This window comes from Elephas maximus, chromosome X, assembly GCF_024166365.1.
Source record: "Elephas maximus indicus isolate mEleMax1 chromosome X, mEleMax1 primary haplotype, whole genome shotgun sequence".
NCBI classification, from domain to species: domain Eukaryota; kingdom Metazoa; phylum Chordata; class Mammalia; order Proboscidea; family Elephantidae; genus Elephas; species Elephas maximus.
The window spans coordinates 984,511-1,007,505 of NC_064846.1; the positions used below are offsets into that span (position 1 = coordinate 984,511).

The window sequence follows — 22,995 nt, forward strand, 5'->3', positions numbered from 1 at the left end:
AAAACTTCAACAGGATTTTTAAAAGTAAGTGACAAGCCTATTCTAAAATTTAGATGGATGAGCAAATGTACAAAAATAGCCACAGCATTCCTAAAGAATAAGGTGAAGGGACTTGCCTTACCAAATATCAAGGCTTAATATAGAAGTATTGGCATAAAAATAAAAAGTTGACTAGTGAAACTGAATAGATCCATACATACAGGGATTTTTATATATGAAAGAAATAACACCGCAAATCATTGGGAAAAGGAAGAATTATTCAATAAATGTCACTGGACGACTACCCGTATGGAAAACAAACCAGATTCCTATGTCAAACGATGACCCCTGATCTCCCAACATTGTATCTGCCCTTCCCTGCCCTCGTGCCTCTGGCGACAGGTAATCTGAGTGATCAGTGTGCCCCTGCACATCATAGATTCCCCATGTCCTACCTCTCCTGGCAAGGCAGTATCTCTGCAGTCCTTGAATATATGACCCATATACAATACCAGAGTCCCATTTTGAGGATCTTTCCTGGAGTCACTTCCAGTACCAACTACTCCTGTCAGTCACCGCCTCCAAATGAAATAAATGGCACACCCAGATTAAGACATTTCTAAGAGATATTAAGATATTTACAAAGCTTGGGGCAGGGTGTAGGGGAAAGAAACCACGAGGGATAGAGGAGGAAGGTGGATTGAGTGGCAGCAGCAGAGCTGTCACCCTCCCTTGCTCTCCCTCGTCTCAGGCCTCCTCCAACTGGTCTCTGTGCTCAAGGGCTAGTGTAGGCTTCCTCAAGGCTTCAAGTGCAGGTGCTCCTAAAACACAGGGAGGGTGCCAGGAACATAAATACTGAATCTGGAAGGCAGGGTATGGTAACTTGTCAGTAACCCATAGAATGTGGGAGAAGTGATGCTGTTTCAACAAACAGATGCAGTGCTAGAGGTGCTCACTCGTCTACGCCAAGAAATATGGAAGACAGCTACCTGGCCAACCGACTGAAAGAGATCCGTATTTGTGCCCATTTCAAAGAAAGGTGATCCAACCAAATGTGGAAATTATAGAACAATATCATTAGTATCACACGCAAGTAAAATTTTGCTGAAGATCATTCAAAAGCGGCTGCAGCAGTACTTTGACAGGGAACTGCCAGAAAGTCAAGCCGGATTCAGAAGAGGACATGGAACCAGAGATATCATTGCTGATATCAGATGGATCTTGGCTGAAAGCAGAGGATACCAGAAAGGCATTTGACTATGTGGATCATACAACAAATTACGGGTAACACTGCAAAGAATGGGAATTCCAGAGAACACCAAATTGTGCTCAAGAGGAACCTGTACATAGATCGAGACACAGTTATTCAAACAGAACAAGGGGATACTGCATGGCTTAAAATCAGAAAAGGTGTACATCAGGGTTGTATCCTCTCACCATACTTATTCAATCTGTATGTTGAGCAAATAATCCTAGAAGCCGGACTATATCAACAAGAATGGGGCACCAGGATTGGAGGACAATTCGTTAACAACCTGTGATACGCAGATGACACAACCTTCCTTGCTGAAAGCAAAGAGGACTTTGAAGCACTTACTGATGAAGGTCAATAGACTACAGCCTTCAGTGTGGATTGTACCTCAACATAAAGAAAACAAAAATCTTCACAAACTGGACCATTACGTAACATCATGATAAATGGAGAAAATACTGAAATTGTCAAGGACTTCATTTTAGTTCGATCCACAATCAACAGCCATGGAAGCAGCAGTCAAGATTTCAAACAACGTATTACACTGGGCAAATCTGCTGCAAAAGACCTCTTTCAACTGTTAAAAATCAAAGGTGCCACTTTGAGGACTAAGGTATGCCTGACCCAAGCCACGGTATTTTCAATTGCCTCATATACATGCGAAAGCTGGACAATGAATCACAAGGAAGACAAAAGAAGAACTGATGCCTTTGAATTAAGGTGTCGGCAAAGAATATTGAATATACCATGGACTGCCAAAAGAACGAACAAATCTGTTTTGGAAGAAGTACAGCCAGAATGCTCCTTAGAGGGGATGATAGGGAGACTTCATCCCATATACACTGGACATGTTATCAGGAGAGACCAGACCCCAGAGAAGGATATCATGCTTGGTAGAGTGTCCGTGAAAAACAGGAAGACCCTCAAGGAGACGGAAGAATACAGTGGCTGCCACAACAGCCTCAAGCATAACAACGATTGTGAGGATGGCGCAGGACTGGGCAGTGTTTCGTTCTGTTGTACATGGGGTCGCTCTGAGTCAGAACCAACTCAACAGCATCTAACAGTGATGTTGTTGTTGTTAGCTGGTATTGAGTCGATTCCTACTCACAGAAACCCCATGTGTGCAGAGTAGAACTACTTCATAGAGTTTTCAAAGCTGTGACCTTTTGGAAGCAGATTACCAGGCCTGTGCTCAGACGCGTCTCTGGGTGGGTCCAAACTGCTAATCTTTTGGCTCACAGTCAAGCACTTAACCATCAGTGACACTCAGGGACTGCTCACACAGCAATACTATACCTTTACCATCTTGTCCTGCCCTGCTAGATCCCAGCCCATTTTCCAGATGACAACCCAGCTCCAGCCAGTCACTAGGCTCCTTCCTCCATGTATTTAATTTTCACTCTGCCCATTCTGATATTAAGTCAGAATCTCTGGGGTGGGACCAAGCATCAGTATTTTTTAAAACTTCCATGTGACTCCAATGTAGAGACAAGTCTGAAAACCAATATTAGAGTTAACGCCATGCTGGATACGATTAAATGTTAGTTTTCTTTTATTTTTGGAGAAGGCATTCCTTTTTTCTTTTTCAAGTCTCAGTTGCTAGTCTCTCCTAGAGCAGCCTCAGAGATTCAGTAACCACCGGTTCTGAAATAAACTCTGGGCCACAGAGCTAAGACAGTGCAACTAACTGTACTATCAGCCTGCATGTCTCATCAGCAGTTCCGGGATCAATGTTCCACAGGTGTAAAAGATGTATATTTTAGCATATGAGAATAAATCATCTCAAAGGGCACTTGCATCACATTTTCCATTTTTGCAGTCACATTTGCTTAATATTTCAATTGGTCTTAAAAACCCTGTAAGAGAGCTATGACAAGGAATGTGTACTTCTGTCCCCATTTTATAAATGGGAAAATAAAATGTGACTACTAAGTGAAGTTTGACCCACATGGATTATGCTAGCAGTTCAACTCCCCACACCACATTCCTTAATGGGCAAGCAGAATTTCCAAACACTTAAGAAGATTTCACATACAGACCTGAAGGAGAAAAAATCCACCTCCCACAGCTGTTGCCGCCAACTTCCCAACCTTCTGGAATATGAAACCTGTGCACCTACAAAAATCAAACCAATATTAGACAAGTTGATGGGCTGTCAGGTATACACAAATTTGCATTTCTGACAATGTTCAGATCCTGCTTACCTTGGAATGAGCCATCTCCTTCCTATGCGCTACATGAAGCCAGCCCCCAGAAGAAGCATAGCGTAAGGAAAGAGAGGCTCTGAGCTCAGAAATACCCTGATTTGAACCTTGGCTCCACCACTTACTTTGTGGTCTTGAACAAGTCACTTAAGGTTGTGTTGTTCAAAGATGACTCTCATGGCTTGAAATGGGAGCTGTAACTTGTTTTCATTTAATAACATATATTCAAGATCATTTTGCATCAGTCCATGGAAATCTCAAATCATTTTTATAGCTCAAGAGTATTCCATTGTTCAGGCTTACTAAAAATATATAGTTAATAAGATCTACGGACAGATACTTAGAGTGATTACAGATTTTTGTAATTACAAAACTTGTTTCATTGTTCTTGAACACCTGGGTTTCTTGGTCTGTTTTTTAAACGCCTGTGCACATACACACCCACGCGTGCTCCCTCTTTCCCTCTCTCTTAACAAAAGCTTAAAAGCAAGATCCAAAAAGATAAAACCTAAGCAACTTAATTTCATACAAAACGAAAATAAAGCATATTTATAGGAATAAAAGATATCCAGCACCCAGTAGCGTAAAATTCACAATATTTGGCACCCAATCAAAAACTACCAAGAATGCAATGCAAGAAAATACAAACCAATTAAAACCAATCTAGCAATGTCACACTGAGTAGACAAGAACATTAAAACATTTATTACAACTGCATTTCCTATATACTAGAAGCTAGTGAAAAGACTGAATATAAGTAGAGACAAGAAAAATTTTTTAAAAATGCAAATCAAACTTCCAGAGGCAAAAATTATTAACATCTGGGATGGAAAATACACAGGATAGAATTAGCAACAGTTCAGACACTGTAGAAGAAAATATTAGTGAACATCATGTCATAGCACACTGTAATAAAAAATGAAACAGAGGAAAAAGACTGGAAAAAAAAAGAAGAACGGCCGCAACTTTGTACTATGGTTACAAACGATGTTGCCATTGAAGGGAACTGGATTAATATAGTAACTGCATGTGAATTATACCAAAATAAAAAGTTAAAAAAAAATAAACAAAGCATCAGTAAACTGTGGGAAAATTTCAAGCCACCTATGTATAGAGCCCTGGTGGCACCGTGGTTAAGAGCTATGGCTGCTAACTAAAAGGCTGGCAGTTTGAATCCACCAGCTGCTCCTTGGAAACCCTATGGGGAAGTTCTACTCTGACCTATAGGGTCACTATTAGCTGGAATGGACTAAACGGCAACAGGTTTGGCCTTTTTTTTTTTTAATGTATCTGTAATTGCAGTGTTTGAACAAAAGGAGACAAGAGGACAGAAAAAGTATTCGAATAAATAATGGCAAAAATATTCCAAAGTTGATCGAAAGTACAAATCTACACACCCAAAAAACTCACTGAACTTCAAGCAACATGAAGAAAACTGTAACAAGGTACAAGATAATCAAACGGCTTAAAACAGATGGTAAAGAAAAAATGTTAGAAGTTGCCGGAAGGGGAAAACAGGACATTAGGTAAAAAAAAAAAAGGGGGGGGGTATAAAGATAAAGAGATGGCATATTTCTCTTAGCAAATGGAAGCTAAAAGAATGGAATAACATCTTAAAGTGCTGGGGAGGGGTAAAAAACACTGTCAACCTAGAATTCTGTATCCAGGGAAAAAAATCTTTCAAAAACAAAGATGAAATAAAGACTTTCTCAGACATACAGAAACTGAAAGAATTCATCAGTAGCACAAGAAATGTTCAAGGAAGTCCTTCAGGTGCAGGAAAACAATACCAGATGGAAATATGAATCTACACAAAGGAATGAAGAGCAAAGGCTTCTTTTGTATTATTAAAAATTACAAGTTAATTCAATGTTTAATGCAAAAATAGTAAGAGTGTATAATGAATTTATAGCACATGTAAAAGTAAAATGTATGACAACCAAAATAAAGGACAAGAGGGGAGAAATGGAAGCATACTGTTGTTAAAAGTCTTATATTATCTGTGAAGTGATACCACACCACTTGAACGTAGACTGTGATAAGTAAAAGATGTATACTCTAAACCTTAAAGCAACTGCTAAAATTACACAACAAAGAGTACAGCTAGTAAGCCAACAAAAGGCATAGATGGTATTATTAAAAAATTTGGTCCAAGTTATAGGACTGAGGCTTCATTTCCTTACTGGCTGCCTGCTGCCTGTTGCTCTCAGCTTCTTGCAACTGCTCGCCAGTCCTTGCAAGTGGCTCCGTCCATAATCTAAAGCCAGAAACGAAACACTGAATCTTTTTTGTGCTTTGAACCTCTCTAATGTCCCCTTTCAGAGCCCTGCTGGTGCAGGGGTTAAGAGCATGGCTGCTAACCAAGAGGTTGGCAGTTCAAATCCACTAGCCACTCCTCAGAAACCTTGTGGGTCATTTCTACACTGTCCTATAGGGCTGCTAAGAGTCAGAATTGACTAGATGGCAGTGGTTTTTTTTCTTTTTTCTTCTAAATGTCCCCTTCTGCCATCAGCTGGAGAAAGCTCTCTGCTTTTAAAGGGCTTGTATGGTTAGATTAGGCCCACATGGGTAACCTACCTTAAAGTCAGTTGATTTAGAACTCTGCCTACGACAGATCAGGAACAATTCAAGGGTGTCTCATCATTTCTATTCAACACTGTACAGGAGGTGCTAACAGGTGCAAGAAGGCAACAAAAACAAAACAAAAGGCATTAAAAAAGAAAGGGAGGAAGTAAAAATTGTCTTCATCTGCAGACAACACGATTGTCTGTAGAAAAACCTACGGAATATATAAAAAAGCTACTGGAGCTAATTGATTTTGGCAGAGTAGCAGTATATAAGATCAATGTACAAAAATCAATTGTATTTCTATATACAAGCAATGAACAATGAGAAACTGACACCTAAAAAGCAACAGCATCTACAAATCAAAACCAAACCAAACCCGCTGCCATTGAGCCGATTCCAACTCATAGCAACCTTTCAGGACAGAGGAGAAGTGCCCCATAGGGTTTCCAAGGAGCACCTGGTGGATTCAAACTGCCGACCTTTTGGTTAGCAGCCATAGCTCTTAACCACTATACCACCAGGGTTTCCACAGCATTTACAATAGCATCAAAAATATAAAATATTTAGGGATAAATCTGATATGAGATGTGCAAGACCTACAAAGCATTGCTCAGTGAAATTAAAGAGAACCTAAACAAATAGAAAGTAACAACTATTTATGGATCAGAAGATACTTATCTTGCTACAATGTTCATTCATTAAACCCAATCCCAGTCAAATCTCATCAGGCTGTTTTGTAGAAATGGAAAATGCAAAGCACCTAGAATAGGCAAAACAACTTTGGAAAAGATAAATGTTGTAAGACACGTATGCCTGATTTCATGAAGTATTATAAAGTTAGAGTTACAGTAATCAAAATTATGTGATACTGGCACAAAGATAAACAAATAGATCAATATAACAGAACAGAGTTCAGAAACAGACATACAATCTACTGATTTTCGACTTAGGCGCACAAGCAATTTCGTGCAGACAGGACAGTCTTTTCAACAAATCCTGTAGGCACATGCCAATCCCACTAAGTGGTTACAGGCCACTCCACCTGCCCTCCCTCCCATCCTCTGATCCCACCCAGCAATGGGTATGCCGCTCTGGCATGGCACCAGCCACATGCCCCATCCCTCCTGCCCATCCACCTCGCTGAGCAGCGGAAGGTCATTTCAACATGGTGCCAGCTGCTCACCCCACCCCTCCTACCTGCCAACTCTGGTGTGGCGTTGGCCACTCCCAATCAGCCAAGTGATGGCAATGGCACGCCTGCACGCCTGTTACCCACACCCCCACTTGGCAAGTGGCAGCAACCACGTGCCTGCCTGTCACCCATCCCCCCCTCCACCCAGTGAATGGTAGCAACCATGTTCCCACACACTCACCCACCTATCACCCAACCCCCTCGCCCTCTACTCTCCCCCTCCACCCGGTGATAAATAGCAACTATGTCCCTGCTCACTCGCCACACTCATCACACCTATAGCCCTACCCACTCGATGAGTGCAACAGCCCCCTCCCCTGCCACTGGACAGACGACAGACAGCAACCTACACTCACCATGACCACCCACAGCTTTCCAGCACAACCAATGAACAGAGACCCACACTCACACTACCAGGTGCTGCCTCATTCACCCAAAGACAAGTGGAAAGCACTATACCAACCTTACAAGAAATACTAAAGGCAGTCCATTGGACAAAGAACCAACAATGTCAGAGAACAACCTGAGATTAAGGCACATGACATCATCCAGATACCAACCTAGATAAAGAATTTTCAAAAAAAAAAAAGACTAAAAGACTAAATATACGAAACCAAAGACATCCATCTATAAATGACAACAACTGCAAAATAAAGGGGAATAAGTGGTGTAGTTACAGAATTTCCATATGGAGAAGTCAAGGCGATATCAAGACATAATTGACTACTTTAAACTTAGGAAAATAAAAGTAAATTTTAGGGTAACCACAAAGAAAACTAATAAGCCTTCTCACCAAAATAAAAAAGAAGAAAATCATAAAGACTCAGTAAACACAAAATCAACAGCAAAGAAGAAAATGAAAAGAAAATCCATAAACAAAAACAAAGCCACACAGAAAAGTATACAGAAGAAATCATCACCGCCACGAAAAAAGGCAAAACAAAATGCCAGCAGTAAATTCATACCTAACAATAATTACACTGAAAATGTATTGTTGTTGTTGTCAGGTGCCATACAGTCGGTTCTGACTCACAGTGACCCTGTGCACCACAGAACAAAACACTGCATCATCCTACGCCATCCTTACAATCCTTGTTATGCTTCAGCCCATTGTTGGGGCCACTGTGTCAACCCATCTCCTTGGGGGTCTTCCTCTTTTCCACTGACCCTGGTGGCGTAGTGGTTAATTGCTACGGCTGCTAACCAAGAGGTCAGCAGTTCAAATCCACCAGGCGCTCCTTGGAAACTCTATGGGGCAGTTCTACTCTGTCCTATATAGGATCGCTATGAGTTGGAATCAACGGCAGTGGGTTGGTTTGTTTTTTATTTCCGGTACTTTACCACACATGATGTCCTTCTCCAGGGACTCATCCCTCCTGATAACATGTCCAAAGTATGTAAGATACAGTCTCGCCATCTTTGCTTCTAAGAAGCATTCTGCTGTACTTCTTCCAAGACAGGTATGTTCATTCTTTTGGCAGTCCATGGTATTGAAAATGCCATGGATTGAGTCAGGTGTACCTTAGTCCTCAAAGGTGACACCTTTGCTTTTCAACACTTTAAAGAGGTCCTTTGCAGCAGATTACCCAATGCAACGCGTCTTTTGATTTCTTGACTGCTGCTTCCATGGCTGTTGATTGTGGATCCAAGTAACATGAAATCCTTCACAACTTCAATCTTTTCTCCGTTTATCATGATGTTGCTCATTGGTCCAGTTGTGAGGATTTCTGCTTTCTTTATGTTGAGGTGCAATCCATACTGAAGGCTGTGGCCTTTGATCTTCATTAGTAAGTGCTTCAAGTCCTCTTCACTTTCAGGAAGCAAGGTTGTGTCATTGCGTAATACTGGTTGTTAATGAGTCTTCCTCCAATTCTGATGCCCCGTTCTTCTTCATATAGTTCCGCTCCTCAGATTATTTGCTCGGCATACAGATTGAATAGATATGGTGAAAGGATACAACCCTGATGCCCACCTCTCCTGACTTTAAACCATGCAGTATCCCCTTCTTCTGTTAGAAAGACTGCCTCTTGGTCTACGCATAGGTTCCTCATGAGCACAATTAAGTGTTCTGGAATTCCCATTCTTTGCAATGTTATCCATAATTTGTTCTGATCCACACAGTCGAATGCCTTTTTGCATAGTCAATAAAACACAGGTAAACATCCTCTGGTATTCTCTGCTTTCAGCCGGTATCCATCTGACATCAGCAATGATATCCCCGGTTCCATATCTTCTTCTGAATCCGGCTTGAATTTATGGCAGTTCTCTCTCGATATACTGCTGCAGCCACTTTTGAATGATCTTCAGCAAGATTTTGTTTGCACGTGATGTTAATGATATTGGTCGATAATTTCCACATTCAGTTGAATCGCCTTTCTTGGAAATAGGCATAAAAATGGTATGCTTCCAGTTGGTTGGCCAGGAAGGTGTCATCCATATCTCTTGGCATAGACAAGTGAACACTTTCAGTGCTGCATCCATTTGTTGAAAACATCTCAATACATACTCCATCGGTTCCTGGAGGCTTGTTTTTCACCAATGCCTTCAAAGCAGCTTGGGCTTCTTCCTTCAGTACCATCAGTTCCTGATCATATGCTACCTCTTGAAATGGTTGAACGTTGACTAATTCTTTATAGTATAATGACTCTTGTGTATTTCTCCCATCCTCTATTGATGCTTCCTGGATCATTTAACATTTCCCCCATAGAATCCTTCACTATTGCAACTCGAGGGCTGAATTTTTTCTTCAGTTCTTTCAGCTTGAGAAATGCCAAGAGCGTTTTTCGCTTTTGGTTTTCTATCCCCAGCTCTCTGCACATGTAATTATAATACTTTGTCTCCTCAGGCCGCCCTTTGAAATCTTCTGTTCACTTATTTTACTTCATCATTTCTTCCTTTTGCTTTAGCTGCTCAACATTCAAGAGTAAGTTTCAGAGTCTCTTCTGACATTCATTTTGGTCTTTTCTTTTGTTCCTGTCTTTTTAATGACCCTTTGCTTTCTTCATGTGTATGTCCTTGATGTTATTCCACAACTCGTTTGGTTTCAGTCATCAGTGTTCAATGTGTCAAATCTCTTCTTGAGATGGTCTCCAAATTCAGATGGGATATACTCAAGGTTATACTTTGGCTCTCGTGGACCTGTTCTAATTTTCTTCAGTTTCAACTTCAACTTGTGTATGAGCAATTGATGGTCTATTCCACAGTTAGCCCCTGGCCTTGTTCCGACCAATGATATTGAGCTTTTCTAACGTCTCTTTCCACAGATGTAGTCGATTTCCTGTGTATTCCATCTGGTGAGGTCCACGTGTATAGCTGCCGTTTATGTTGTTGAAATATGTATTTGCAATGAAGTCATTGGTCTTGCAAAATTCTACCATGCAATCTCTGGCATCGTTTCTATCACCAAGGTCCTATTTCCCAGCTACCAAACCTTCTTCTGTTACCAACTTTCGCATTCCAATCACCAGTAATTATCAATGTATCCTGATTGTACATTCGATCAATTTCAGACTACAGAAGTTGGTAAAAATCTTCAATTTCTTCATCTCTGGTCGTAGTGGTTGGTGGGTAAATTTGAGTAACAGTCGCATTACCTGGTCTTCCTTGTAGCTGTATAGATATTATCCTATCACTGACGGAGCTGTGCTTCAGGACAGATCTTGAGATGTTTGTTTTGACCATGAATACAACATCATTCCTCTCCAATTTCTCATTCCCGGCATACTAGACCATATGGCTGACGGATTCAAAATGGCCAATACCAGTCCATTTCAGCTCACTAATGCCTAAGAAATCAATGTCTGTGCCTTCCATTTCATTTTTGATGATTTCTAATTTTCCTAGATTCATATTTCATACATTCCACATACCAATTATTAACGGACGGCTGCAGCTGTTTCTTCTCATTTTGAGTCATGCCACATCAGCAAATGAAGGTCCTGAAAGCTTGACTCAATCCACATTATTAAGGTGGACTCTGTTTTGAGGAGGCAGCTCTTCCCAATCGTCTTCCGAATGCCTTCCAACCTGAGGGGCTCATCTTCCGGCACTGTATCAGGCAATGTTCTGCTGCTATTCATTAGGTTTTCACTGGTTAATTCTTTTCGGAAGTAGACTGTGGGGTCCTTCTTCCTAGTCTGTTTTAGTCTGGGAGCTCTGATGAATCTTGTCTGCCATGGGTGACCCTGCTGGTATTTGAAAACCAGTGGCATAGCTTTCGGCATCAGAGCAACACGCACGCCCCAGTAGTATAACAAACTGACAGGCATGTGGGCGCCAAACAATATATAGTCCTATAAAGTGAACAATAACAGCTGTATGGAACGTGCTCCTCATAAAATCAACCATACAAGACCAAAAGGGAATCATCTGCCTAAAAACAAAGTTTAGAAGGCAAGGAGGGAAAGGAAAGATGGGTAAATGGAAACGGAGAACCTAGGGAAGAAGCAGGTAGAGTGCTGTCACATTTAGGGGATTGTAACTAATATCTTGAAACAAGATGTGTATAAATGGTTGAATGGGAAACTACTCTGTAAACTTTCACCTAAACCACAATGAAGTGTTAAAAAAAATCGTGTGGGCATAATTGGACATCCATAGGCAAAATAAAATGAACTTGGATTCTTACTTTGAACCACATACAAGATGGATCATGGGCCTAAATGTAAAATCTACACCTATATATATATCCGGAAATCCTGGTGGCACAGTGGTTAAGTGCTACGGCTGCTAACCAAAGGGTCGGCAGTTCAAATCCACCAGGCGTTCCTTGGAAACTCTATGGGGCAGTTCAAACCTGTCCTATAGGGTCGCTATGAGTCGGAATCGACTCAATGGCACTGGGTTATATATAATATCTAGAAGAAAACACAAGAGAAAATCTTGGTGACCCTGGGTTAGGCAAATATTTCTTAGACATGACACCAAAAGCTCAAACTATTTAAAAAAAAAGAAAAAAAGATTTGATAACTGCACTTCAAAAATAATAAAATTTTGTCTTCAAAGACAATATATTGAAGAGCTATAGGATGATAAAAAAATTTTTTTTTGATAGAATACTGTATTTGTCACTCACATACCTAAGACTTATATCCACAAAACATACAAAAGTCTCATGACTCAATAACGATAAAACAAATAGCTCAATTAAAATATGGGGAAAAGATGTGAACAGATGTATTACCAAAGATATAAAGATGGCCAAAAAAAAAAAAAAGCCAGCTAAAAGACACTCAACATCATTAGCCGTTGTTGTTTTGGTGTGTTCCATGGAGTTGATTCTGATTTCCCCACAGGGTTTTCAAGGCTGTAATCTTTATAGAAGCAGATTGTCGGGTCTTTCTCCTGCAGAGCCACTGGGTGGGTTCAAACCACCAACCTTTCAGTTAGCAGAAAAAAATGAAATAGGACATCTAATGCACACTAAGACACAAAAACAACAGCAGGTAGATTATGAGTGTAAATGTGAAAGGTAAAACAATGTAAGTTTTAGAAAATGGGGTAGACAAAGATTAAATAGGACAAAAAAATAACTATTAAGGTAAATATTGAGAAAATTGACTATATTAAAGATAAGATCTTTAATTCATTAAAAGATACCAAAAAGCAAATGAAAAAAACAAGTGCAGAATGCAGACCGAGTGAAAATATTTGCAACACATACACCAACAAAAGACTCATATCCAGAATATAAACTCTCACAGCTCAGTAAGAAAAAGACTGATGACTTAATAAAAACTGGCCAACGATCTGAGTGGGACTTCATCAAAGAAGAGATCCAAATGGTCAACAAACATATAAAAGTTGCTCTATTTCACCAGTATTTCACCTGGGAAACATAAATGAAAACCAAAGTGAGATACCACTACATAACATGAAAAAATTTAACAGTCTACTCAAAATGGATCAAGGCCACCCACTTGGAGCAAAGGAGGATGAAGAACACCAAAGACACAAGGTAAGTGTAAGTGCAAGAGACAGAAAAGGCCACATAAATCAGAGACTACATCAGCCTGAGACCAGAAGAGCTAGATGGTGCCCGGCTACAACCGATGACTGCCCTGACAGGGAGCACAACAGAGAACCCCTGAGGGAGCAGGAGATCAGTGGGATGCAGACCCCAAATTCTCATAAAACACCAGACTTAATGGTCTGACTGAGACTAGAAGGACCCTGGTGGTCATGGCCCCAGAACTTCTGTTGGCCCAGGACAGGAACCATTCCCGAAGCCAACTCTTCAGACATGCATTGGACTGGACAATGTGTTGGAGAGGGATGCTGGTGAAGAGTGAGCTTCTTGGATCAGGTGGACACTTGAGACTATGTTGGCATCTCCTGCCTGGAGGGGAGATGAGAGCGTGGAGGGGGTTAGAAGCTGGCGAAATGGACACGGAAAGAGAGAGTGGAGGGAGAGAGCGGGGCTGTCTCATTAGGGGGAGAGTAATTGGGAGTGTGTAGCAAGGTGTATATGGGTTTTTGTGTGCAAGACTGACTTGATTTGTAAACTTTCACTTAAAGTACAATAAAAATTATTAAAAAAAATAAAGAACAGTGAGGAATCTGTGAAACATCTCATAACATGGAGGAACCTGGAAGGCATTATGCTGAGTGGAATTAGTCAGATGCAAAAGGATAAATAGTGTATAAGACTACTACTATAAGATCTTGAGAAATAGTATAAACTGAGAACAACACATACTTTTGTGGTTACGAGGAGGGGAGGAAGGGAGGGTGTGAGAGGGTTTCTTTACTGATTACTTAGTAGATAAGATCTGCTTTAGGTGAAGGGAAGGACAATACTCAATACATGGAAGGTCAGCTCAACTGGACTGGACCAAAAGCAAAGAAGGGATAAAATGAATGCTTCAAAGGTCAGCGGAGCAAGGGCGAGGGTTCGGGGACCATGGTTTAAGGGGACTTCTAAGTCAATTGGCAAAATAATTTTATTATGAAAACAGTCTGCATCCCACTTTGAAATGTGGCATCTGGGGTCTTAAATGCTAACAAGCAGCCATCTAAGATGCATCGATTGCTCTCAACCCACCTGGATCAAAGGAGAATGAAGAACACCAAGGTCACACGATAACTATGAGCCCAAGAGACAGAAAGGGCCACATGAACCAGAGACTTACATCATCCTGACACCAGAAGAGCTAGATGGTGCCCGGCCACAACCGATGACTGCCCTGACAGGGAGCACAACAGAGAACCCCTGAGGGAGCAGGAGATCAGTGGGATGCAGACCCCAAATTCTCATAAAAAGACCAGACTGAATGGTCTGACTGAGACTAGAAGGACCCCGGTTGTCATGGTCCCAAGACTTTCTGTTAGCCCAAGACAGGAACCATTCCCAAAGCCAACTCTTCAGACAGGGATTGGACTGGACTATGGGATAGAAAATGATACTGGTGAAGAGTGAGCTTCTTGGATCAAGTAGACACATGAGACTATGTGGGCAGCTCCTGTCTGGAGAAGAGATGAGAGGGTAGAGGGGGTCAGAAGCTGGCTGAATGGACACGAAAATAGAGAGTGGAGAGAAGTGTGGTGTCTCATTAGATGGAGAGCAACTAGGAGTATACAGCAAGGTGTACATAAGTGTTTGTATGAGAGACTGACTTGGTTTGTAAACTTTCACTTAAACCACAATAAAAATTAAAAAAAAAATGGATCAAGACCTAAATATAAATCCTAAAACGATAAAGCTCATAGAAGAAAAAATAGGGTCAATGGCAAGGGCCCTAATACACAGCATCAATAGGATACAAATCATAGCTAACAATATACAAACACCACAAGATAAGCTAGATAACTGGGATCTTCTAAAAATTAAACACTCATCAAAAGACTTCACCAAAAGAGTAAAAAGAGAACCTACAGACCGGGAAAAACATTTTGGCTATGACATATCCGACAAGGGTTTAATCTCTAAAATCTATAAAAAACTTCAACACCTCAACAACAAAAAGACAAATAATCCAATTAAAAAATGGGCAAAGGATATGATCAAACACTTCACCAAAGAAGACATTCAGGTGGCTGACAGACATAGGAAATGCTTTCGATCGTTAGCCATTAAAAAAAAAAAAAAAAACAGAACTACAATGAGGTACCATCTTGCTCGAACATTACTAGCACTAATAAAAAAAAAAACAGAAAATAGCAAATGTTGGAGAGGTTGCAGGGACATTGGAACTTTTATGCACTGCTGGTGGGAAGGTAAAATGGTACAATCACTATAGAAAATGATATGGCACCTCCTTAAAAAGCTAGAAATAGAACTACCATACAATTCAGCAATCCCATTCCTAGGAATATATCCTAGAGATATAAGAGCCATCACACAAATAGACATATGCATACACATGTTCATTGCAACATTATTCACAATAGCAAAAAGATGGAAACCTAGATGACCATCAACAGATGAATGGATAAACAAACTGTGGTACATACACACAACGGAACACTACACAACGATAAAGAACAATGGTCCATCTGTGAAACACCTCTCAACATGAGTGAATCTGGAAGGCACTATGCTGAATGAATTAAGTCAATCACAAAAGGACAAATACCGTATGAGATCACAACTATAAAACCTCAAGAAAAGGTTTACACACAAAATGAAACAATCTTTGATGGTTATGAGGGAGGGGAGGGTGAGGAGGGGAAATCACTAACTAGATAATAGTCAAGTGTTAAATTTGGCAAAGAAAAAGACAATATACAATATAGCGGAAATCACTACAACTTGACCAAGGTAAAATCGTAGAAGCTTCCTAGACACATCCAAACACTTTGAGGGACCAAGTTACTGGGGCTGAGGACCATAGTCTCAAGGGACATCTAGGTCAATTGGCATAAAATATTTCATAAAGAAAATGTTCTATATCATACTTTGGAGAGTAGTGTCTGGGGTCTTAAGAGCTTATGAGTGGCCATCTAAGATACATCTATTGCTTGGATCCTGCCTGGAGCAAAGGAGAATGAAAAAAAAAAAAAAAAAGACATGGGAAAATACAAGTCCAAAGAACTAATGGACCACAGGAACCACAGCCTCTACCAGACTGAGCTCAGAACAACTAGATGGTGCCTGGCTACCACCACCGACTGCTCTGACAGAGATCACAATAGAGGGTTCCAGACAGAGTGTGAGAAAAAAATCAAAATTCACAAAAAACAGATTTACTGGTCTGACAAAGACTGAAGGAACCCCCAAGACTATGGCCCCTGGACACCCTGCTAACTCAGAACTGAAGCCACTCTGAAAGACCACCTTTCAACCAAAGATTAGATAGGCCTATAAAACAAACAATAACACACGTGAGGAACGCGCTTTTTAGTTCAATTAAGTATATGAGACCAAGTATACCTACCCAAAAGCAAAGACATGCAGGCAGGAAGGGACAGGAAAACTGGAGGAATGGACACAGAGAACCCAGGATGGAAAGGGAGAAGGGGAAGTGCTGACACATTGCAGGGATTGCAACCAGGGTCACAAAACAATTTGTGTATAAACTTTCCTGAATGAGAAAAAAAAAATTTAACAGTCTGGAAACATAAAGGGCTGCCAAAAACATGGAGCAAAAAGGACTCTCAATCACTGCCACTGGGAGTGGAAACTACTGTAATCACTTTTGGGAAGCAGTTTGACATAATCTAGTGAGGCTGCAAGCCTTCCCTCAACACGTCCGTCAGTTTGTTGTACTGTGGGGACTTGCGTGTTGCTGTGATGCTGGAAGCTATATCACCAGTATTCGGATACCAGCAGGGTCACCCATGGAGGACAGGTTCAGCTGAACTTCCAGACTAGGACAGACTAGGAAGAAGGACCTGGCAGTCTACTTCTGAAAAGCATTAGCCAGTGAAATCCCTATGAATAGTTATGATCCACACTTATAATGACATGTGCAAAGAGCTGGAGATGGAAAACTAAAAGGGAAGAACACGCTCGGCGTTTCTCAAGCTGAAAGAACTGAAGAAAAAATTCAAGCCTTGAGTTGCAGTAGTGAAGGACTCCATGGGGAAAACATTAAATGACGCAGGAAGCATGAAAAGAAGATGGAAGGAATACACAGAGTCATTATACCAAAAAGAACTACTCAATTTTCAACCATTTCAAGAGGTGGCATATGATCAGGAATCGATGGTACTGAAGGAAGAAGTCCAAGCTGCCCTGAAAAAAAGAAGGCACTGGCAAAAAACACGGCTCCAGGAATTGATGGAATATCCATTGAGATGTTTCAACAAACTGGTGCAGCACTGGAGGTGCTCACTTGTCTATGCCAAGAAATATGGAAGACAGCTTCCTGGCCAACTGACTAGAAGAGATCCATACTTATGCCTATTCCCAAGAAAGGTGATCCAACCGAATGTGGAACTTATCATTAACATCACATACAAGCAAAATTCTGCTGAAGATCGTTCAAAAACGGCTGCAGCACTATATCAACAGCGAACTGCCAGAAATTCAGACTGGTTTCAGAAGAGGACGTGGAACCAGGGATGTCATTGCTGATGTCAGATGGATCCTGGTTGAAAGCAGAGAATACCAGAAATATGTTTACCTGTGTTTTATTGACTATGCAAAGGCATTCAACTGTGTGGATCATAACAAATTACGGATAACAATGTGAAGAATGGGAATTCCAGAACACTTAATTGTGCTCATGAGGGACCTTTACATAGATCAAGAGGCAGTTGTTTGGACAGAATAAGGGGATACTGATTGGTTTAAAGTCAGGAAAGGTGTGCACCAGGGTTGTACTCTTTCACTATCCTTATTTAATCTGTATGCTGAACAAATAATCTGAGAAGCTGGACTATATGAAGAAGAACGGGGCATCAGGATTGGAGAAGACTCATTAACAACCTGCGTTATGCAGATGACACAACCTTGCTTGCTGAAAGTGAAGAGGACTTGAAGTACTTGCTGATGCAGATCAAAGGGCACAGCCTTCAGTATGGATTGCACCTCGACATAAAGAAAACAAAAATCCTCACAACTGGACCAATGAGCAACATCATGATAAAGGGAGAAAAGATTGAAGTTGTCAAGGATTTCATTTTACTTGGGTCCACAATCAACACGCATGGAAGCAGCAGTCAAGAAATCAAAAGATGTGTTGCATTGGGCAAATCTGCTGCCAAGGACCTCTTTAAAGTGTTGAAGAGCAAGGATGTCACCTTGAAGACTAAAGTGTGCCTGACCCAAGCCATGGTATTTTCAATGGCATCAGATGCATGTGAAAGCTGGACAATGAATAAGGAAGATTGAAGAAGAATTAATGCCTTCGAATCATGGTGTTGGCAAAGAATATTGAATATACCATGGACTGCCAGAAGAACGAACAAATCTCTCTTGGGAGAAGTACAACCAGAATGCTCCTTAGAAGTACGGATGGCAAAACTGCGTCTTACATACTTTGGACATGTTGTCAGGAGGGATCAGTCCCTGGAGAAGGACATCATGCTTCACAGAGTACAGGGTCAGCAGAAAAGAGGAAGACTCTCAACGAGGTGGACTGACACAGTGGCTGCAACAATGAGCTCAAGCATAACAACGATTTTAAGGATGGCTCAGTACCAGGCAGTGTTTTGTTGTTGTGCATAGAATCGCTATGAGTCAGAACTGACTCGACGGCACCTAGCAACACCACCACCACCACAACAGTGAAGCTGAATGCCTTAGGCTGGGTTCTCTAGAGAAGCAAAAGCAGTGAGGCTTACATATACGCGCATATACAGAGAGACAGAAAGAGAAAGAGGCAGGGAAGAGGGAGAGAGATTTATATCAAGGAAATGGCTCAGGTCGTTATAGAGGCTGGAAAGTCTCAAGTCTCTAGATCAAGCGTCAGGCTAGAGGCTTCTCCTGACTCATGCAGCTGCAGGGACTGACGAACCCAAGATAGGCAGGTCACAGTGCAGGCTGCTGGCTCACAGGCTGTGGAGGCTGAGGAATCCAAGATCGGCAGTTAAGACGGCAGGCTGCTGGCTCAAGTTCCAAAAGCCAGAGTTCAGATGACGACGAACGAGATGCAAGATCCAGAGCAAAGCAAAAGCCAGTGAGCTTTGCCAGAAAGCCTATATATATTGCATGCAGGCCATACCCTCAAGGAAACTCTCTTTTGGCTGACTGGCTGCTCATAGCAGACCTCATCGTGGAGGCAATTACATATATCAAATCTCATCATGGAAGTGATTACATCATTACATAGCAGACAAATTACATCCTAACTGCCAAACCACTGAGAATCATGGCCCAGCCAAGTTGACACACAACCTTAACCATGACACTGAAGATCCTCATACCCTATGATCTAGCAATTCAACTCCGACCCTAAGGGCATGTACGTATGCACTAGGAGACTTGTATTAGCCAAAAACTGAAATACTCAATTGTCAGTCAACAGTCAACTGGATAAATATACTGTGGTATATTCATACAATGGAATTCTAAATACAAATGAAAATGAACAAACCACAGCAACACACAACATGGTTGAAAATACAAACAATAAGATTGAGAAAAAAAAAGTAAGACTCAAAATAATACATACTGTATGATTTTATTTACTTAAAGTTCAAAACCAGGTAGACTACACTATATTATTTAGTGACAAAAATACATATTACTATATTTTATTATATATTACTAATAACTATAACATATTTCTAGTGATAATCTAAAAAAATTAAAAAAAATTTTTTTTTAATATAGTGATAACCTACACTATATTATTTTACATTAAAACTACAAAGACAGGTAAGGAAATAACCGCATAACAGTGAAAACAGCATTTACTTCTAATTTCTGGAGTGCTAGGCAGATTTTTTTTAAACCAGAACATAGAGCAACAGGGACTAAGTGTTCACCGTATGCATTAAAACGTGTATTTGTTATATTTCACAATAAAAATTTTCGAATTTAAGAAGTAGAATTCATGAGGTTGATTATTAGATATTCACTTTCTAAATCTGCTACTAAAATTACTTAAATTACAAACGAAGCCATAAACTGTATCATATTCAGGAAATTATCATCTGACACAGTTATGTGATTAACTCCTATTCCACTACATGGCCTTGAGCAAGTTAACCTTTCTGAGCCTCACCTTCTATAAAATGGGGATAGATTAGGATAGATAATCACCAAGTTCACAGAATTGCTATGAGAGGGAAAGGAGATAATCTACATAAATATTTTAAATAGTGCCTGACTGGAAGTAAATATTCAATATGTGTAACCATTGAGTAGTACTTTAAAACACAGTGTTCAGATGAATGCTACACAATAAGTGACCAATTTTACAAAAGTCAGCGTGTTTTCACTTGTTAAAGATGAATCCTATAACCCCAATACTAAATCTTGCAAAAAAGACATAAGTAACTGCCACATCACTTACCATCCAGTGACGCCTCCAATGAGCAGCTGGGTAGCCACGCTATACTTTTCAGCAGAGGGCCCAGATTCTTGCCCGAACAGCTTGCGCCACCACGGCTGCTTTTTAGCAAATTCCGCAAGGTCCAGCGACTCAAAATGTCCCTCAAGGTTTCCTACAAGCATTAAGATACTTAATAAGAAAAGGCTTATTGTGTTAACAACTCATTACCGGTCCTAAATAGACTAAGAATTTTTTAAAGACACCCAGACCCAGAACCTCCAAATATCATTCCGTTTCACATAGTAAGTTAACTTTTAAATTCCAGCTAGCAATTTTGGAAAATCAGACTGCTGTGGCAACGGATTATTTTTGTGTGGCCTTTCTCACCATGGTGTTGTAACTCCCACTCAAGTGACTGGGTGGGACTGTGCAAATAAGGTAATTGTGGCCCAACAAAGAGGTTGTTTTGCCATCCTGCTAGCTTAAAAAGGAGCCAATCCAGAGCAGGAAGACAATTTCACCACCACCGAGGAAGAAGAGCCAGACACAAAGCATGTCCTTTGGACCTGGGATCCCTAACTGAGACTTTCCTAGACCTAGAAGACAGAGAGACAGCAAGCTGTAACACTGAAGACAGTGAGAAGTGGTGGCAGAGAAACAGTGGCAGGAGAAACCAGCAGGAGACAGTGCAGTGGGCTTCCTGGCCCACAAACCTAGAGCTGAACATCTTCAGCCAAGGCTTACTGGTGGAGTGGGGTCCCTCGGGGAACTTATCGACAGATCTAAGAGAGTTCTGTAACACTTGCCAGAGTAGGGCAGAGGCCATAGGGCCAAAGAGGCATGCCTGCGAGCATGGCTAAAGAGAGGCTGCACTGATGGAAGAACTGTATTCTGAGCATTTCCGAACCTCAATTGCAACGTGTTACTTCCCTAATAAACGCTATAATCACGAGTATCATCTGTGAGTTCTGTGTGGTCACTGCAAAGAATTATCGAACCCGTCAGAGAAGTAGAGAGTGCCATGGGAAGGACAGATTGACACAATAGCTGCATCAATGGACTCAAACATCATGAAGATGGTGCAGGATCGGGCAATGTTTTGTGCTGTTGTATATAAGGTCACCATGAGTCAAAGTCGACTTGATGGCTTTATTGTTGTTAGGTGCTGTTGAGTCTGTTCCAACTCATAGCGACTCTATGTATCACAGAATGAAACACTGCCCAGTCGTGCGCCATCCTCACAATCGTTGTTATACTTCAGCCCATTGTTGCAGCCACTGTGTCAATCCATCTCATCGAGGGTCTTCCTCTTTTCCACTGACCTTGTACATTACCAAGCATGATGTCCTTCTCCAGGGACTGATCCCTCCTGATAACATGTCCAAAGTATGTAAGATGCAGTCTTGCCATCCTTACTTCTAAGGAGCATTCTGGCTATACTTCTTCCAAGATAGGCCCATTCTTCTGGCAGCCCATGATATATTCAATATTCTTTGCCAAAAGCATTAATTCAAAGGCATCCATTCTTCTTTGGTCTTCCTTATTTACTGCCCAGTTTTCACACACATATGAGACGACTGAAAATACCAAGGCTTGGGTCAGGCAAACTTTAGTCCTCAAGCTGACATCTTTGCTTTTTAACACTTTGAAGTGTTAAAAAGTTTTTAACATTCTATCATCTTAGAGACTTACATTTAGCACCAGCAACAATGTTGCTAGAACTCTGAACATGAAATGTGCTTCTGGTGAGGCTTTAGAAGAAAATGATGGACATGTGATTAAACAATAGAGAAAGACTGATGCTTTTTATGCAGCGGCCAAGAACTTGTCTGATTATGTTCAAATGTTTAGTGGAACGTAGAACTTGTAAGTGATGAACTTGTGTATCTTGCTGAGGAGATTTCTCAGCAAGGTTTTAAAGGGGCCACATGGTTTCTCCTTGCCGCTTATAGTAAAATGCAAGAGGAAAGACATGGATTTAAAAATGTACTCTGCAAAATGAAAACAGAACTTAGAGATTTGGAAAATTCTGTTGTTACAAACTAAGGACACATGTCCTAGAATTGTCACCAAGGACATGGCTACACATTCTTTTGTTAAAGAGATTAAGCCTGTAATTAATAGTTCTAACCAACTACCACAGCAGAAAACCCATCAGCTTAGACTGAAGAGGACAGAGAAAGAACGAAAAGAAGGAAAGCTGTCTGCCTCTTGGAATTCTACAGGCAGGAAACAGGCCAAACGAGCTACATCTGCTGTCCTCTAAGAAAAGAAAAGGGCCATCCCTGGAGCACCTCAGAGATCAGAACTGTTGGATGGAACACAGGAAGCAGGGCCTTCTCATTTTCAAAGGGTGGGGACTACAGCCTCCAAGGCTTCAAAGAGTTGGATGTTTGCTAACTCGGTTCTGCAGCG

The 22,995-nt window shown here is 40.9% G+C and overlaps 1 protein-coding gene across 2 annotated transcripts in view; it reads right to left on the minus strand.

The window, feature by feature from the left end:
- Window positions 1-22,995, minus strand: part of FUNDC2 (FUN14 domain containing 2) — a 44,484-nt gene that overhangs the window by 18,455 nt on the left and 3,034 nt on the right. The window contains exons 2-4 of one of the 2 annotated variants that reach the window (XM_049872421.1): window positions 21,903-22,157; window positions 20,602-20,752; window positions 3,274-3,349 (exon numbers count right to left, since the gene is read on the minus strand). In XM_049872421.1, the coding sequence (XP_049728378.1) occupies window positions 3,274-3,349; window positions 20,602-20,752; window positions 21,903-21,990 (315 nt within the window). In that variant the 5' untranslated portion in view covers window positions 21,991-22,157. The remainder of the gene's footprint in view (window positions 1-3,273; window positions 3,350-20,601; window positions 20,753-21,902; window positions 22,158-22,995) is intronic. The other variant, XM_049872420.1, reaches the window with a different exon arrangement.